This window comes from Scomber scombrus, chromosome 9 (assembly GCF_963691925.1).
Source record: "Scomber scombrus chromosome 9, fScoSco1.1, whole genome shotgun sequence".
Taxonomy (NCBI): domain Eukaryota; kingdom Metazoa; phylum Chordata; class Actinopteri; order Scombriformes; family Scombridae; genus Scomber; species Scomber scombrus.
The window spans coordinates 7,075,039-7,095,271 of record NC_084978.1 but is presented as its reverse complement, the minus strand read 5'-3'; the positions used below and the strand labels follow the sequence as shown (position 1 = coordinate 7,095,271).

Genomic DNA, 20,233 nt, shown 5'->3' with positions numbered 1-20,233 from the left:
AGTTTTTCCTACCAAGTAAATTAGGTCAATCATAACTAATAAAGGCAGGTAGTTTAAACTGTTGCTCTTTTTGAACTCTTACTTTAACATCACTTTATCATGGCTCAGAATGCATTACAATTAAAGGCTTTGCTGCCCTCGTGTGGTGCAACTCCTGCAAAGTGAAGTCACGTCCCATCTATTGACTGAAGGGCCCAGTTTGTTTGGCCATCATAGCACCATCATGCGGAAAGACACAGAGGCAGTAGACGTCTCTATATGAGTCAACAAATGTCTAATAGTGTCCCATTATTTATTGATCACTGACAGCCGCATTGCAATTCAAGTCCCGATCAGCAGTTCATTTGTAATTAATGAGAGCCGGTGCACTGTCGATATGTAGTGTTTAATAATTCAGCAGCAGTATTGTATTTTCTAAGTTGCATTTAACACATGCTGTGAGCACTGTGGACATATAAGGTGAACAACTAACATAGTGTGTAAAATTGACAAAGAAATAGTGCCAGACGATTACATAAAGAAAATCTATGTGTTTCAAAAAATAACCAAATATTTAAGTACTTCAAACAAAGTCACATTTCTGATTATTTTCTTACTAAATTGTATCTGACATTAAACAAAAACTAAATAGCTCTGTATATATACAGTGAATGCTATTCATGCAGCAGATATTGTCATATGTCAAACTGACAAGTGGGTAATTCACACTAATGCAATCAATAGCAAGCTCAAGTCAGAAAGAGTCAACAACTCTCAATCAATAATAGCTTTGTCTCACAGCACCGTGGTGGTTCATCATTCAGTGTTGCAGAAAACATCATAAAACAGCATTAATCATTTCCACCACAGAGGTAGCGTAAAGCCTTCTGGTAATCTCCACTGGTGTCCTCCTGCGAAAAGACAAGACACCAAGATATTTATCAGGCTTTTAAAGTTCCACTATCCATATAAACTCACTGGCTGCCATCTTTCCACTTAATTTGAGTTTTAATGGTGTTGTTTGTATTTCATTGTGGTCATTTTTCTTCCAAAATGACCTATGTATGTTTTTTTTCAATAACGATTATACTTCACAATGACATGTGGTGCAGCCATTAACTATAAGACTGGTGAGTGGATCTTCTGTGTCTCCTCTGCACATGCCGAAGTGTCCTCGAGCGAGACAATGAACTCCAAATTTATTATTAATTTACTTTATTATTCAATATTTTTGTATTTATTTACAGCATTTATCATTAGAAACAATGCTTAGTAATCAATATTATTAAGATTTACATTTTGCTGTCCTTTAGCATAAACTGCAGTGGTGGAAAGTAACTAATAACATTTACTCATGTACTGTAGTTAAGTACAATTTTATACTTTACTTGAATTTCTCAATCCTTCAATCAATCTTTATTTATATAGCGCCAAATCACAACAAAAGTCATCTCAAGGCACTTTACACATAGAGCAGGTCTAAACCATACTCTTTAGTTTAATTTAAAGAGACCCAACATTTCTACTTTAAACTTCTACTACACTACAATTGAAAGGGGAATATTTTACATTATACTCAAATACATTTATCTAACAGCTTGAGTTACATTTTAGATTAAAGTTTTAGATGACTTGGGAGAAGATTCTGATTTACGTTTCATCATTTATTATTAAACCAGTGGTTCCCAAACTTCACATAAAATCAGTGTGTAGCTGTATCTCTTTGTAATGTTTCAGATGTCTGTGACCTGTCAGCCACTCTAAATGTATTTTTAAAATAAATATAATCCAAAGAGTAAAGCGCCAAGATGTCACAAAAAAATGAGAGAAAAGTTCTGGAAAATTAATCAAAATTCAAAAACAAGTACCGTTACTTTTTAATACTTTACTTTTTTTAAAAGCCATGAGCTACAGTCTGCAGAGCTATCCCTCACTGTTTTGCAATTCAAATTAAGACATGACATTCATACATTAATGCAAAATCATCATAAAAAGAATATAAAAGTGATATGAAATGTGTCACTTGTATATTCAAATCTAATCTAAATCTAATAACTAAAAAACTTCCACTAAAGCTGCAAAAAATATAGTTTCATTTATATGTTTGATTTATTCATTTGAGAGTATTTATTTCTCATTAATCTATTCATCTATCCTTTTTATCTATTCATTATTGACCATTTGGGATTTCTACTGTAAGATTGCAATTTCCCTCCACTGTGGGAACATCTGGCCCCGGGAGAATGGAATAATTCACTTCAGCTTGGGTGAAAAGCAAAGATTTCGGTCTCATCTTGCTGTCTCTATTCCATCACTGCACTGACATCGATGGTGTATGAGCAGCATAACCATAGTAAAGCCAGCTGGTGCTTTACATGCAGCAGAGGACTAGATCATGAAGTGCATCACATCTTATAGCAATGTATTTGCAAAAGATAAAACTTTAATGTCATAAAAAAACAAATATACAGAAACACTGACAAGGTTGTTATATTGAGTATATACCTGGATGGTGGAGTAGAGAGAGACTTCATAGTTCTTTTTGAAGTTGACTCTTATGTCCAGCATGTCCTCTTCGCTCCTCGACACCATTATTCTCATCAGGGTGCCATCATCAGTTCCAGCGCGCTAAACACAAAACCTGGAGTTAATAAAACAAAACTGAAATTGTGTTTGTGCTTCCTTTTATTTATTTCAGGTGCTCCGGTTATATCTTTTTTTCTTCTTCAAATCCAGGGAGATAACCTATGAGATCACAATATTTCATATGGCATAGTGTGTAAGTAGCACAGGTGAAGAATTGAATTCCCTATCATGTAAATCAACCACTGGAAAAAATACTCAAATGATTCTTATACTTAAAGGGAACTTATTCATATTATTAATATTAACATGCTATTAATATGTTATTAACTATGTATCGTATATACTTTTGTGCCGATATATTTCAAGTGCAGGCTGTACAGATTTAGATTCTTGGAGGCATTATACTACCGCTGCAGATATCAGTTTCATTTCATTTCTGTAAAAGATGGAAGTCAGCAGACTCTTGAAGCTACCTCTTGTAAGTGAAAATGAGGTTTGCATCACTTTTTGGGTGGACTTTTCAAATCACTGTTCGCTTAAACAGCATTATAAGCCAACACTAACATGACTTTGTTGAAAGCTATTGCAGAGTTGATGTTCACTGTGATGGATTGCACAACTCTCAAGCGTCTGTTGATTGTCTGTCATCACAGAAATGAATGGAGATTAACGGCTGTGTTGGACAGTAAAGAAATATATAATTTACAAATATAAAACGCATCAGCATTGACTGCAAAATGGTGAGCTATGATGTGAAGTAGATGATTTGTAGTAAATGGGATAAAACATGCAAAACCACTTGTTGTGGTGGCTATAATTATTATATTAAAGTGAAAAGGGTTGCTCGTAGTGATGAACCCAAAGAAACTTATCACCCACTTCTGCAGTTTTCACTCAGCTCTCTGGAGCTTTACATCATCTCATTATTTGGGTTTTCTGTCCCTCAACTTTCAGTCTCTCTCTTCGTAGCATCTTATCATTGCAACTGGCAACTGTTTTTAGAGAAAAAGCTGTAAAAACCCACTTTTGTGCTAAAACCTCCTGTAAGTCCTGTATTGGCAGATACACACTTGTGCTTGCACACACACAGCAACCTTGTGTTGACATGACTCACTGGAACTGATAACACGGATGCCAAAACAGCACAGAAAAGTTTTGTTTTTTAGTTTCGCCTCTAGATATCAGGCCCTGTTTGCTTTGGTATAAGCTCTCCTATATCCAGATGCCTGACAAGCTTGATCATTTGATCAAATTAAGAAATCATTTAATTGTTTTCAGCTGCATCAGAAAGCTATTTTCAGATGTAAAACCCTGCCTAACACTACCTGCAGACACAGTTAACATCTACCTGGAGAACAGCGTGAAGTTATTATCAGCTAAAGAGACAAAGATATTTCCCTAAGGAGTTCTTAGATAACACAAACAGAGCTGAAGTCTGGCTTTCATTTGTCAGGAGGACAGAAACACAACTACAAATAATGCTTATGTTGCTCTGGTCTACTAGATGTTTAAATATTCAATATTTATCATTATATACACTTATATATACAAAGTATGTATAATAATTATACATTTATAATAATTGTATATTCAAAAATATTTATAATAATTATACATTTATAATAATTATATACAACAATTTGCTTTACCAATTCTGCAAGGTGGTAATAGTTTGAGTTTATATTAAAATAAATATATATATATAATAAATAATAAAATTGGTCATTGCAAGTTTAATACCTTCATGAGAGTGCAGGGCATCAGATAAATTGAACAAGTTCATTTCCTTTACTTTTAGATTTAATATCCAAGAGTGGGTGTATTTTTTTCTTCTTCTTTCTTGAAGGCATACATTGAAATATGAAGAACTACAGTCACTGGAGGACACTGATACCTACCCTCATGGATTTATACAGAGATTCAGCAAAAAAAGCTGGGACACTCCTGGCACATTTCACTATGGAGGAAAAAAACAAAACATGTTTGTCATGCTGATCTGACATCAGATTGGAATTGATTTTTGCTGTCAAGTGTAATCTTACGCTGTATTTCACTGTAATATGCATGTCAGGAAACCAACAGGCATCACTGTTCTTTGTCTTCTGCTTATGGTCAGTCAATTATTATCCTGATAGATTACAAGTCTTACCCACGGCGAGCAGTAAGTTCTCCAGATTCCCAGTGGTCTCTCCTTCAATGCTGTCCTCTATGTCCGAGCCTGAGAGCTTCTTGTAGGCATCAAACACTGACGAGAACAAAACACACACACAGCGACACTTTGATGTTCTCTTTGGAGACGAACAAACCCTCTTCAGTATTAAAATGTAAGCCATTAAACATACAGCTTTTTGTGAACCAAAGATTTATCTTTTTGAACTTTTAGTTTCCCCTTCGCTTTTTGCTTTAGTGCGCTGCTTTAACTGTGTTGTTGCAATTCAGTGCTTTGTTTTGTTTGTATTAACTGTATTGTACCCAATCCATTTTATGAGGAATGAAAGTGACATTGTTTTCTGTCCCCTCAGTTATGGAGCTTGCTGCTGAGTATCTCAGAATCAGTTTCATCAGTTTCAGCTGAGCTTTTTATGTGTTTAATTCTATATTTTATTTCTATTTCATGGTTTTGAATTTTGTTTGCTTTACTGTTTTATGATTTGATGTTTTATAATCTTAATTGCCTGCACTTTAATCAGAAATATCAATTTTGCTCTTTCTATATTTTACTTGATTTTATGGAAAGCACTTTTTAACATTGTTATGAAAAGTGCTGTATAAATAAAGTTAGTATTATTATTGATATTATTAATATTATTATGAATATTATTATGAATATTATTATCATTATTATTATTATTATTAAGCATGGATTCAACAAGCTAACACTGCAACCAACCTTCACCACTTCATGATCACACATATTTAGAAAAAAAAAAAGTATTATTTGGGGGTGAATTTTGCAAATAATCCTTCAAGTAGTAGTTTGGTTAATTGCTGTCACAACTTGGATGAGAGTACATGAATGTGTCTCCAACACAAGCCATGTATTATGAATGCATGCTGAGACAATGTGTAAATGTGACGTATTTCAGTGGCTTGACACAACATATCTTTGACAAGCTGTTGGTTTATATTCAGAGTAAGGCCATCAGAGTTTACCCAAATCACTGTCATGCCAGGGAAAGATGATATATATTCATAACTGCAAAGAGAGACTGTGCTCAAGCTTTCATCAAAACATTTTAGAGAAGAGGTGTGTGTGTGCGTGTGTGTAAGGTTGGTTCAACACGACGTCTGATGTTGACGCTGGAGACAACAGCTCATGTTCCTTCCTATACTGACAGTTAACATTAGTTGAATTCAGCTATAGTGATTAATTTCCCCCTAAAGTTAACTGAGTAGTTTTAGTTGCCTGAAAAAACCAACCCATAGCTATAGAAGAAGTAGATTTTGGAATGATGACTATCTAAACCATTAACTCATACGACTGGATTTCTGCTGCTATTACCTGTCCACTTTAATATTTTCAGTGAGTTGTGCACTCACTCGGGATCTGACTGACTTGCCAGCTTCAACAAGTTCTTGACATTTTCTTCTCTGAGTAATTTTTGCCCTCAGGACTGCAGCCGCTGTTTATCAGACCCCTTCTTTTTTGAACTCCACAAACTCTGGTGCTTGCTTTTTTTTCTTTTTTTTGTCCTCATGCTCTGAAGTTGTGAGTCAGTTGGTTTTGTGTTGTTTTAGCCTGTCCTGCGCACAGGTATTTGTGCATTTAGCCTCATGTATTGTGTGAAAATAGATCAATTGAAATTCAAGTGTGTATTCTTCCACCTGAGATGGGTGAACTATCTGTTAGCAACAAAGATACCTCGTTCAAATTTGTTTAAGTCTACCATTTTGCACACATTTAACATTTATTTGAGCAGTAACTGACCCTTTCAAAGTTTTTTGAATGACAGAGAGGTTAAAATAAAGTATAGCATAAAGTGGATGATAGTATATGTATCAGCAGGTTGGTCTTATAACCAATTCAGATCACAACATCCAAATCCTGCCAGGCACAAACTCACTCTCACCTTTTCTGAGATGCTCAGCGCTCCTGTTGCCAAGAATTGTGATGAATTTTTCCTCATCTGTGCCAAACTTTCCCTCTCCGGCAGCATACAAGTTCTTTAATAAGACACACACACACACACACACACACACACACACACACACATACACACATGCACATTGTAACTTTGTGTAGAAATGCCTGTTAGTGCCAAAACAGCAGAGAAAAGTTTATTTTTTTCAGTTTTGTCTTTGGTATTAGAGAGACATTCTGGATATTGGATCCTGCTGTGCTTATATCTGCTGGTTTGATCGCAGGTGTTTTTTTATGTGTTGTTATGAGAAACACTTAAAGTTTACTATTATTGGATCCCAATTCACAGCTCAATATCGATAATAAGGTCAGTTTATGAGAAACAAAATGTTCCCTGTTATTCCCAGAGGTTTAAATCTTATAATTCATTTATTATATTGACTATTCTTCAGCGAGCACTGTGATCCATTTAAAGCTTTCTTGGCCTTTAGCTTTACTGCATTTTGGACATTAACCTCACAAATATCACTCTATATCTTTAACATGTTGACATTTTGAGGAAAATAGTGAAATCAAATTCTCTGTTGCACAATCATTATCTATCTATATGATTTTTTAAAGCTGCTGTGCATTTTATGATAGATATTATAGGAGTCATTGTAAACAATGAAACAAAGCAGTTTTTAAGGATGCACAAGTTGTATTTTTGATTTTTAATCATCGGTTTACCACTTTACAGCTCCTAACAAGAAGGATGCAATATTTTTACAGGTTATAAGTTCAAATATTACCTCATCAGACTATATATAAATGGCTGATAGGCTTTTATTCTTTCAGTATCTCGAAGAATTACATCCACACTGGATGACTCCACACTTTATGATTTACGCCCAGTGCCAGTAGTCGGTGCCAGAAGTAAAGTACTAGATCACAGTTCGTACAAGACTGCTTTTATGTAGCGAGGTAGAAAATACTGGTGTGGAGGTCGGAGTGGAGGAAGTTCGCATAGCACGTTCACATCTCAGACTAGCAACATTTGCCATTTTAGCCATAAATTTCTTATCTAACTGTGTTTCATTGCTTAACCTGAACCATATCTTAACCCTTAGCCCATATCTTAAAAGAGCGGATACTGCAGAGAGAAAGATCTTTTGAAAACATTAGCATTGGGCATAAGAAAATATCCATATTGAATGTAATCCTTTACAGTAAAGAACAAGAAGGGATGAGTGGACAAACAGCAACATCTTCTTTGTGACATAGCAACAAGGATAGTTGATGAAAAAGGGTAAAAGCCTCTTACCTTGGCGTCTTTCTCAATCTTTTCCTCGTCTACTCCCTCCTCCCTGCTCCCCTTCACATCCAGATGAACGTTTAACCAGAAAGAAACACAGAACGGTAGAAAGAAAGGTGGACATGTGGACAAACAGAAAGCAAAAGTAGGTCAGGCTGGATGGAAACACGGTGAGCTCAGACCTGCTCAGGGCCTCTTTCTAACCAAGTACAATATTCCCTGAAGGTGATATTATCCACTGAGTATTTCACAATCATGAAGATTTTTAGTCTGTAAACCAAAACACATTAGAGAAATCAACTCTAGTGCAGAGGTGCTATCATCCCTTCTTCCCTTCCCCTCCCGTACCTGCCCAACCCCACACCTGAACCCCTCATGACTTTGTAATGGCATCACCAGAGGCTCTCATTATTAGGAAAAGAAACGTAAGTCTTTCCAGCAGCCCCCCTCACCCCCACCTACCTGCAGGAGGATCACTAGTAGTTTCTGATAGTGCCCTGAAGTGTCACTGCAGATATCTTTCTCCAGTTTGCTGCTGAACTCTGGAGGAAAGAGGAGAAGAGGGGCAGAAGATAGCTTACACTTCCCACAACAGTCACTAATGGTTGCAATCGACCCAAGTGGGTTGTCCCTTTTGTTTTGCAGGAAGACCTAGATTTGGTTATTGGGCTAACAGACAGTGTAGTCTTCTCTTTTTCCCAGATCAAATAAACTGGCCTCTTTGCCTTTGTCCCTGGGTGCATCTGTTGTCACATGTAATTTTCCATTGTGGTGTGTTGCAATTTAAGGTGCAAGGTTAGAAAAGAAATTGCTGCAGCACATTTTATTGGGCAGGTGTTAAGAGAGTGCTCATTACACCGATGACAAAAATGTTCCATTTTACAGTGGGAAAGGCTCCATATACTGTAAAATAGCACTGTTCACTGGGGAGAGAAGCCTTCTCAATCTTCTATGTACTGGTGAAAATACTATAGATGCTATAAAATGACATTTAGTTTTCAGTATTTACACTCGGTGTATCCTTAACCTATTTTTGTCTGCACTACTACTTATTTGCATTGGTAGAACAGTGGAAGCACATTTTCTCCATTATAATATTGTCCTTCCATTTATTGCACTCTTATTAGATAGTGAATAATGTAGCAGTGACAGGAAATGACAGGAAAGAGCGAAAGAGAGGAAAGCTATAAATCTGACTCATTGGCAGGATGTTGTAAAGTCTACATTTTAGATCCTTTGGACAGCAGGATATCTATTATATGAACTCTTTACGTTACTTGCAGTGTTAAAAGACAATATTTAGTCAAATCATACGATAACAAAGTCAATTTAACCACCACCAGTCTGCTAGTTAACTAGTTTAGATATGTTTAATCTGTGCGGACAGTCACTGGTGTCTTGGATTTGAATCACAGAAAAACTGTAAATTGAATGAAACCATTTAACTGTTTTGTTGGAGGCTTTCCCCTCAAGAAACTCCCCAAAACAGCGTCTGTTTACAGTCAAATGACAAAACCCTCCAGGAGTAATGTGACACTGTTCACGTTTCTACAGACAGTCAATAGTCTACGTCGGTTACTCTAAATGATGACCACCATCATTCCCCTAACTTTAACCAGGTGGTTATTATTGTAACTATAACAATAAAATCTGCTGATCTTAATAACGTACTTCTTTCAACCCAAATCTTGATCTTTTTCTTCTTGTTTTTGTGCCTAAGCCTAACCAAACCAGAACCATAATGGTGCTACATGTTACTGGATACATATATTGCAATATTTTTTATATTTTGTGAAGAAATCATGACGTGGGCTTTTTTGGAGCACACATGGGCTTAAATGGTGTCACAGTACCAATTAAGCCCATGCCAGACTTTTGACTTTTTTTCATAAAATATCAAATTATTTTATATTCATAAGTCTACGTGAACTAATGGATACATTTTCAAATGAGAGATAAATCTTGCTTTATAATAAATGATCTCCCTTATACATCATGTCAGTATCCATGAAATGAGTACACTTAACTTAACAGTTGAAAACATTGGTTAGAAAATTTGAAAAAGTAATCAAATGTAATAACTTACATTACTTTGATTAAATAATTGAAATAGTTACATTACTTCTTACATTTTAAACAGGGTAACTTGTAATCTGTAAACTATTACATTTCAAAAGTAACCCTCCTAACCCTGCTAATATTAAACTTCTTGGTCACATTTCATCTGCTCACAATAAACATCTGACCAACCAATAACAGTCGCAGTAAACATGTTTTTCAGTTTTGGCCTCTCACACATTCACAGCTGAGTTAAGTCACCTTTCTTGTACACTTTGACGATATCTTTAATCTGTTCGCCGGTCCTGGATGCCAGGATCTCAATCAGCACTTCGTCATCAGTCCCTGCACCCTGAGAAGCAAACGCAATATGTGGATCAACTCAATATGAGGCGACATGGCTTTGTGCTCTCATAGCAGTCTTATCTTTTCTCATGTTATTAAATCACATCTTTAGTTGCTAGAGAAAAAATATTAGTGATTAAAAAAGCTTAAAGCCAAAAAAATATATATTAAATGCAAATGGTTGAGGAAAAGAAGAAGTTCAATTTATGAGTACAGACGCAATTTAGGTCTGAATAGGCTTATTAAAAAAAAGTACTGTAGAGAATTACACTTGAGGTTCAGCTGTACCTTAAAGCCAGTTTTCTTTTCTGTGCTGTAATTAACATTTCAGGGAAAGCCCAGAAAAAGCCCTTGACATACCAAACAAATGGAACAGTAGGTGTGATTGAAATGTCGAGGCCAAGTCCTAAATGCTTTACCTTGACTTTGATTGAACATTTCATTCGTGCTGGCAATGCAAATGTAAATGTGGTTAAAGAATAATGAGAACAAAAAATGTTCCATTTCTAACTTATGAAAAGGATCCTGGAGTTTGATAAACTAATTATCCTCAGACTTCAAACTTTACGAACATTGATTGCAAGTATGTGATGCCTTAAAAAATTCAATGTTTAAGATACAAAAGAAATGAGCTGATACTGTCTAGCCTATAACACCAATAAAGTGCCATGATACCTGAGCTCAAGGGCAAATTGTTATAATGTGATGAGCAATCTTATGCATTTAGGCAATATTAGAGATGTAATAGATGAATATGAAAAAAGATCTTACTGGTCCCTTAATTTTATACTAATTTCCTGGAGTATTTTGCAGGTATGTAAATGTTCATTTTACAAAATGTTTGCAAAAGAAGTGGTGCAATTTGGTACAAATCATGAGAAAAATGGGAAAAAAAAGAAAAACATAATATCGAATGTCTATCAACAATTCCAGTAACACTTTATTTTATGTAGTTTCTTACTCATTTCAAGGGAATTTAGTAGCAGATACATAATTAAACATTTCTTTGAATGAGTTATTCAATTTGGCAGTATATGGGAAATTAAGGAGTTCTTTTTTATGTTTTTTGTAAGTTAAATCATTGTTAAGAGTATAATAATGAGAAGGTATGTACTATTTAAACCAGCTTAATGTCTTTTTGTGACCCACCCTTTCTTTAAAATGTCCTAAAAGCTAAGTGCTAAATTCCTACAAATTACTTTGAAAACTTCCAGGAAATTGGCATAAAGTTAAAGGACCTGTAAAATAAACCCCAAAGCTAATGATGAGCAGCTAGGCCTCTGACTTTCAATAAGTCTGAAGCAGATACAAGGAGACAAGTCCAATTTATAAAAATGACACAATGTGATATATGATTGTTATTATGGAGCACATGTATTGTACTGAGTGCTTAGGTTACACAATGTGGTTGCAGCAGGTTATCTCCCGTCTAAAATCTCAAACCTTAACAATCACAGTGGTTTAGATTTGTTTTGTTTAATAAGCATGGAATATGTTTCAGGATATTGTTGAACATGCAATGGGTTGTTTCCGTTTCAATCTTATAGTGCCAAACGTGTTTTCATGGTACCATATGTAGCTTTATTTCTGCTTAGGCAATTTTCTAAATTTGTTTGAGCACATCAAAAAAACTGCCAGGACAACCTTGAACATTCACACACCTGTGACAAAATCATTATTCATCTTTTGCCTTGCCTTTCTTTTAAATATTCAACTTCAACAAAAAGTCTTAGATATTTGTTCAGCAACCTTTTTAAGCAGCTGCTCAAATTCAAAATTACATTAATTGTTTTGACAGCTTGAAGGCAACAGAACTGACAAACCAAAAACGTGAGAAATGATCCACTCATAAAGAAATGTCTAACGTATTAGCGAACAATTACGTATTTACACATCCAGTCATTGAAAATGTTCTTATTCATTTGGTGTCCTGTTTTTGTCCAACTTACAAATATAATACCAGTATTCACTTTCCTGAGGGAAACATTTGGCTCTTTGTAGCACACAGAGAGCTCAGAGCCTGCTGCCAGGAGACTGAAGCCAAAGAAAAGAGCTAAAAAGAGATTCAAAACTTTTGCCAAGTTGCAGATTTGTCATAACTTATTGTTAACATAAAATATGTAGTGGAGCTTTAGATATCTTGTTTATGATTTAGCTTCAAACATGAGCAGAAAATGTTTCCTCTGTCTCATCAATTACAGGTTAAATAATAAATATCTTTATTATAAGTAAAGATCTGTTGCTCTGTTGAATGTTGCATGAGATGTTGCAATATCTGTGCAAAAAATAAATAAATAAACCTCACAAAAATTTAATAAAGAGTGTCTATACTGAGGATTTGTATTCATTTGCACATGTATAAGTGCTATAATGGGTTATTATGCGTATTTGAGGAAGCACACATGCACTTTTGGCATTTTTCTTACATAATTTGTGCCTGTGAGTTGTTATATATGTATATAATAATTCTTAGATTACACATTTATGTGTGTAAATAAATTGTGTATTTACTTTGCAAACTCAATGGCCTCAAATTGCCATTTGAGGAATAATTGAATATTAAAATTGAATTTAACCAAGTTGCATTTCATCGGTTACCTTGAGAGCCTTGTGTAGTTGGGAGGCATCGTATAAGACAGGCGGGGTCATCAAGGCCACAATCAGACTCTCAAACAACCCACCAAGCTCCGATTTCAGTGCACTGACCAAATCCTGTGAGCAAACGATGATTAATGATGAGAAGAACAACAATAGTAATTGTATTTGTATAGAATTTTACTTTGCATCATTAAAAATGTCACTTTAAAGAAACCAAACAAATGAACTATCAATAGTAATCAAGGGAAGACTGATGCCATAACCTTTAAAGTCATGAACCATCATGGATTTCAACAAAGTAACAATATCATAACAGAGTAGTGACAGGAAAAAAGGGTGAGTGTTCTCAGATATGTTAAAACAGATGAAATAAAGTTTGCTAGCTGTGCTTTTTTGGCAGGTTGTGTGAAACTGTAAATTATTACAAAATAAATGAGGCTGTAGTCCAGAGAAATATTACAGCTCGTAATATCACCCAACATGACATGTAGTTACATAAGAGTGACAGATGTCATCTAGTGGCCGTAAGAAATTATGATCAGAGCAGTGGCACAAATTAGATGACATCTATAAAAGTTGAGGAGGAGGGGTGGAAGGAGGAAGTACCCCAACCATGGACTTTGCAACAGGAGACCATTTCTTGTATCCAAATGCAAGTCGAAACAGTTTAAAAAAGAAAAAAATGAACTACGACTTTCCCCTAACCTTAACTTTGTGATCATTATTGTAGCCATGATGATGAAGGTTGCCTTACTTCAAGGAATTAGCAGTTTTAATCCACATCACATGTTTCTCTAACCCTAACAAAAAGGTCCTTTTAACCCAAACCATGATCTACTCCCCTAACCTAATCAGACTTAACCACGCAGCATTGTCACATCATAAAACATCATTATGGCTTAACGATGTCATAACAGTGTAACGGTGATGTCCTGCCATCCTTACCAGATTAGAAAATGCTCTGATGTGTCTCAAACGATGCATTTGGTTGTTTAATTCGGAGGTCTTGATAGAATAAATAATACATATTTTGGTTCCTCAGTTGAAGACATGAGGGCATAGGTAAGATTTCACTGTATTTTGACATTTTCAGAGGAATATTCACATATCACTGGGGATTGTATAATCTACTGTGCTTGGTCAGTACTCTTCAGTTCAAAGACACACTGAATACAAACAATGAGCTCTTAGGCAGCTGAAAACTTATAAAATCCTTTTTCTTGCATTATAATGCAAGTTCTAATTTAAAATTTTAAATATGTGAAATTCTTCAGATCAATGAAATCAAATACATAAAAGGTATTGTAGCGAGGCAGCTGGAGGTGTAAAAAGCACTCAAATCCTTGTAGAAATCCAACTATGTAATCCTACAACATCACAAACAAAAGTGCTCAATTATCCTCAATTATCTTTGGCTTTATTTGTAACTGGGTTAGTACTTTAGAGTAGATTTGACCGTCAGTGGTTTTGCATTACCTGAAGTTAGTTGAGAAGGTGAAACAAGTAAACTAAGAGATATCTCAGAGTGCAGCCGGACTGAGGAACATCCAGGTAATGTTGGTGAGAGTGGATGACACACAGTGAGTGACATGACCTGTAACCATCTGTTAGTGTGACATCTGTGCTGTAACATCAGACGTACATGAAAACAAACAGAGAAACAGGAGCACGCTCTCCTCACTGTTGCTCTGATGGATGAACGTTTTCATCTGAACTTTCAGGCTCCAGCTCTGGTGTTAGATGTTACTGTAAATGAGTACTTTAAGGGGCTGTCTCTTTTTGCAATAATACATTTACATTTTATTAGGTGTAATAAAAGCACACTGAAAAAGTGATAAAAGCAAATGGGCTCATTCTGTGGCACATTTTAATAAAAAATTATATTCAGCAGTGACTTTTCTGATGCTTTTTTTTTCTCTCAAACTGCCTCATATATTTATACTTCAGGCAGCAATTATATCTGCAAAAATGCTTTTAAATAACCTCCAAAGAATGCAAATTAACTTTGTGCTTTCATAGGTGGTCATGAAATAACCTGACAGTAAGTGCAAGGGAGCATAAAATGCCCGGGTCTTATAACCAACTGCTCAGCATATGGTCCATGGAGATTGTAAGAAATTGGTCTATATTCTTTTGCAATTCATTTTTCCCTTCATGACTGTTGGATGCTGGTGCAAAATGTGAACCTGTTCTCTACTACTTAATAATAGAACAACTTGATGTTTTAGATTTTGCTATTAAACCTTATTATGACAACAAGGTAAACCAACAACATCACAAACAAAAGTGCTGAAATCAGTTGAAGCACAGACATGTTATCAGCTAAATGTACCTCTGTTATCAAAATAGTACTCGTTATGCAGAAAAATGCCACCTATGACTGATATTTTATTACATATGACATTATTAGATTGTTAATACTTTAGCAGAAATGTGTTAGTAATCAAGCTGGAGCTGGTTTTAACAATTTTATATATAGTAAGGAAGTTTTGATTCCCAAATAAAGCTCATGCCCCCTCCAAAGCCACATTATTTTGTGGGCTTTTCTCTAATTTATATAACCAGGGTGCTCTAAAACCATTGATTTCTGACAACAAATTGTATTATTAATAAAAAAAGTGAAAAGTAACCACACAACTAAAGCTGTCAGATAAATGTACGTATATAAAAAATGTTTTTTCCCACTAAAAATGTAGTGGATTACCAGTAAAAAGTAGCATGAAATGGAAATACTCATGTAGAAGTACTGCAAAGTTGTGCTTAAGTACAGTACATGAGTAAATGTGATTTTCTACAATCCAACATTTGGGGCAGCAATCTGCCAACATGACATTATTGGCTTTATTTGTAACCGTGTTAGTGCTTTACAGTAGAATTGACAGTTAGTGGTTTTGCATTACCTGAATAAAGAAATAATGAGAGGTTAGCTGAGAAGGTGAAACAAATAAACTTTGATCTAAGTACACTTCAGCAGATGTCTCTCAGATATTTGTGAGTGCAGTCGGACTGAGGAACATCCAGGTAATGTTGGTGAGAGAGGGTAAGGGTTAGGGTTAGGGTCACACAGTGAGTGACATGACCTGTAACCATCTGTTAGTGTGACTGCCGGTTATCATCAGCTCTCTGTTCCATTCCCAGCAGCTCAACTTACCTTTCCATATGCCTTTTTGTACGCTGCTTTAATTTGCTGGCGTTGATCGTTGCTGCGTGCCGTCAGAAGCATCAAGATCACATCTTCATCAGTGCCTAGACCAGAAATCGAATAAGCATTAGATAACATATGGAAACTTAATGTGGGAGATTCAGTACAAACACATGCCATCACATTTTCATCGTGAAATGTGAGTATTAAGAGTAAAATATAGGTAGGTATAAACACATTGCAATACACCCCAAAATGAAGAGTGGACCCATTAACGCAGGAGATTAGGATCCAAAGGGATTGGCAAAGCTGATAATATAATAATCAATAACTCCTGAAAGTTATTAGAGTTATAGTTATAAGAATTATAGCAAGAAACCCCATGAACTCGGGTTATCACTGTTCTCCTCCCTTTTATATTCTCAAGTGCCCTTTTCTTTAATTTTCAAATGAATATCTTCTAATTACTTTTATTGTAAGAGTGTTAAACTTGACAGAAAGTTAGAGTAGGAGACAAAAGGCAAGGCAAATGTATTTAGCAACAAAGCAATTCAAGGTGCAAACAAGTAAAAACAATCATTAAAGAGCTAAGAGACTAGAAAAGAAGCTCAAATTAAATAGAAATGTATACTTATATGATTTAATAAAAGGCAGCGGTAAACAGAAAAATCTTCAGCTGTGATTTGAAATAATTGAGAGTCACAGCAGACTTGCAATTTTCTGAGAGTTTGTTCAATATATGTGGAGCATGCCTCTTCATGTTTAGTTTTGTCTCTAGGGATAGAAAGCAGACCTGTCCGAGATTACCTGATAGGTCTGGATGTAGCTGAAGATCAGAAATGTATTTTTGCCTTAAACCATTCAGTGCTTTATAAACCAAAAGTAGCATTTTAATTTGTCTTTAAAGTTTCTTCACTACGCCCATAATAATCACTAATCTTGATCCAAAAGCGTTTGTAGTCATTACTGAAGCAAAGTCACTTTTTTATACGGTGGGGACCAAAATATTATGATTTGACTATGAAAGTCACTTTTTTATTGCCAATATCAGAATATACCCCTGATAGCTTGTTAGCTTAATTTTCCTGTAGCGTCACCATTGTACCAATAAGCCATACAAAAAAATCACACATTTAAAAACATTTACGATTTTTTCTGAATCCACACTTCTGCTATCATATTATTAACCTGACAATTTTTACAGTTTCTGCTTTGGCTCCATACTAAATAGAAAGTGCTCATTACTGCAGTGTTTTTGCACTGCATTTGTTGAAATTAATTAGAGCTGTGACATGTCTGTGAATTTGTCATTATTTCAAACCTGTTGATACTCAGACTTTCTTCTAATGAGTCCAAACACCCTGGAGTGGCAAAGCTTTCCTGACAGCTGCATCATTACTGTTATGTTGAGGAGGTGTAATAATAGGCATCCAACTGCATGGTAAAAATAATCTTGATGACATTTTTTTAATACATTCTATTGCCAATACTAACTTTATTGACCATTATGACACATAAACACAACTAATGAACCTACTATAGCTTGAACATTGTAAGGGGAATATTTGAGTCTTTGAAAATATGTTCACCTTCACATACATATTAAATATTATATTGTAGATTCCAGTGGAAGAAAATACTGGATGAAAGCATTGACAGTGAACAGCTGTGGAGTCAAGCACTCATTTTAAGGGAACTGACCGATTCCTTTCATGGCTTTATGGAGGATTTCAGCATCATGTTTGGCATTGAAGTTGACGAAAGGTCTGACGCTGCCTCTGTATGCCTGTGGGAAGAGAGCAACACAAATAAACTCTTAATAAATATCCTTTCTTTGACTGGTTGAGGAAACAGCTGTAAATAATAATGAAACAAGTATATAAAGAAACACTCTGTCTCTATATAGTTTAAAACGTTATTTGTATATCACTTTCCGTACAAGTTCAAAGTGCTTTACAGATGACTGACAAGTTTATAATAAGCCAGAACAAATGTAGAACAATTTGAGACTAATGTACATAAGAAATTAAAAAAGAGATATGAAAGAAATATAATACAATACATGCAAGTATGCATGTATTTGCTGGAACAAGCAGAGGTTTCTCACTGACAATAACTATCTGTAACCAACAACAAACCTTCAATTAAATTTAACTTAAATTACTCTGTTACATTAGCCTATGTGAAAATTAATTCTCAGTTTCGATAATAAAAATGAAAGGTGAAATAGGTTGCTGTGCCTTTAAGAGATGCTAAAATATAGTCTAAATGCTGTTTATGGTAGGTCACTAAACACGTTTGATAAGTGTTGCTAAAATAGGAATTAAACAGTCATGCAACACTTTATGCTTTGGTGAAAGGTTTCAGTCGTCTCCATGGTAACCAGATGCTATCCTCCAGCCGTCTTGCTTAGTTACATTAGTGTTATATCAGCCTGACTGGAACTAATTAAACAAGGATGGTACACCTTATCTAAAGTTACAGACGAACAAAACGTTAATAAGGGAGTTCAGTGAAAACTACAGTCTCCATGGTGATGTCAGTATACCCAATCACATTGCTCCATAAAACGTGTCCGCAACATAACAAAATTCTCCAAGTGCAAAACATGAAAGTAAAGTGTCAAGCAACCCTTATTTCAGTTGAAAACTGTCATTCATGTCAAAAGTGTCAAGCGACCCACCATAAATCATTCTCAAATGGCATTTCAAGTGCCTCCAACTGAACACAGTGTCTCAGCTCACCCATAGGAACATTTTAAGATATTGAATATTGCTGCAAATGACTTTTGGGTGATAAAACTTTGTTACAGGCCATCAAACACCCACATAGGTTTTAACTCTGCGACAAGTACTTTAATTATAATCTAAATCAAGTCTGGCTGCTGCTTTGTTTTAAATCACACAGGCAATTCAAAAAATGCCAGTTCTCAGTTGTGAGAAAAGTGTCATTTGTAGAAAAAGCAATAAAACACCTGCCTTGGATCCAGCCTGGTTTCAAATTATGCGCAGGTGGGAGAAGAGAAAGAATATTGTCTCTCCCTTGTCCCAGACAAGGTTTATGTTTATGGTTTCTTCTGCTGGTCATCTGTTTTCACACAGACCGGCTTTCTCTGTGCGATGATGTATTCAAGAGAACAGGCTCTTCCTGCAATATGAGGACTTTTTCTCATATTGTCATATATCATTAATACATCACTGTCACAGACTTGATACTACTGGCATATACCGTGAAGCTGCATATCAATGTGACACCACAGTATCTCTTCAGGAACTAAAATAACTTTTTTTCCTACAATGAAATCAGTCAACTAATTTTAAACTTTAGGTTGTGAATCAGAATATATTTTTTCAGAAAGTTTTTCTCTTTCCTTCTGTTCATCTTCTACAAATACATCAGTGCTAGCTTGCAAATTATTAATACTTTTATTCACGCTATGTTGATCGTTCAACTACTTTGATCCAAACTGAAATATCTTCACAACTACTGGATGGATTGATATGAATTTGGTTACAGACATTCAAGGTATCCAGAGGATGAATCCACATAACTTTGGTGATAACCTGACTTTTCATCCTCCACCACCAGCAGGTCATAGATGACGTGAACAACACACCAACTAGAGAAAAAGCTGACAATTTGGTTCACATGTCTAAAAAAACATTTTGTGCGTACAGATATTGACTTTGGTGATCCTCTGGCGATTTGTCACTTTATCACAGGTGAACATTTTATTCTATCCAAATCTTGGTTTATGACCAAATGCCTTCAAAATGTATGAAATTCGTATCAGCCTCAACTGTCCTGTGTTTGGTGCAAATTAGCAAAAGTTAGCCAACACACTAAATAAGCTAAATATTAGCATGTTAATATTGTGATTGTGAAAATATTAGCATGATATTAGCATGTAGCTCAAGGCAGAGTATTTTTGACAATTGGACATTAAGAAAATAGAAACAACATCAACATGTTCTACATCAAAACAGTCAAATATCTTCATCTAATGTAAAGTCTCATTAATAAGTTCTGTTTCCATGATTCATATATGTAGATTGTTTTTCAAAACACCCCAATCAACAATATCAAAGTTGGCTTCAACTCGATGGCAGCTGGTTTATTTAAACTTCTTCTAAACTCTGATTTATTCTCA

At 35.2% G+C, this 20,233-nt stretch overlaps 1 protein-coding gene across 1 annotated transcript; it reads right to left on the bottom strand.

Annotated features, from left to right (window-relative positions):
- Positions 1-830: 830 nt before the first annotated feature.
- On the bottom strand, positions 831-18,839 carry anxa5a (annexin A5a). The gene is made up of 12 exons (XM_062426208.1): positions 18,828-18,839; positions 17,785-17,869; positions 16,093-16,187; positions 12,942-13,055; positions 10,260-10,350; positions 8,403-8,482; positions 7,950-8,000; positions 6,636-6,729; positions 4,715-4,810; positions 4,464-4,522; positions 2,485-2,607; positions 831-890 (listed from the first exon to the last, which is right to left on the bottom strand). The coding sequence occupies exons 1-12, from the start codon at positions 18,837-18,839 to the stop codon at positions 831-833; spliced, it is 960 nt and encodes a 319-aa protein (XP_062282192.1).
- Between the last annotated feature and the right edge of the window lie 1,394 nt (positions 18,840-20,233).

Excerpts from the sequence above, each read along its gene's own strand:
- anxa5a (XM_062426208.1), bottom strand. Across the intron at positions 10,351-12,941 it reads AACTACACAAGGCTCTCAAG|GGTGCAGGGACTGATGACGA; the intron begins GTAACCGATGAA and ends TTTGCTTCTCAG. Across the intron at positions 4,523-4,714 it reads GAACTTACTGCTCGCCGTGG|TGAAATGTGCCAGGAGTGTC; the intron begins GTAAGACTTGTA and ends TTTCCTCCATAG.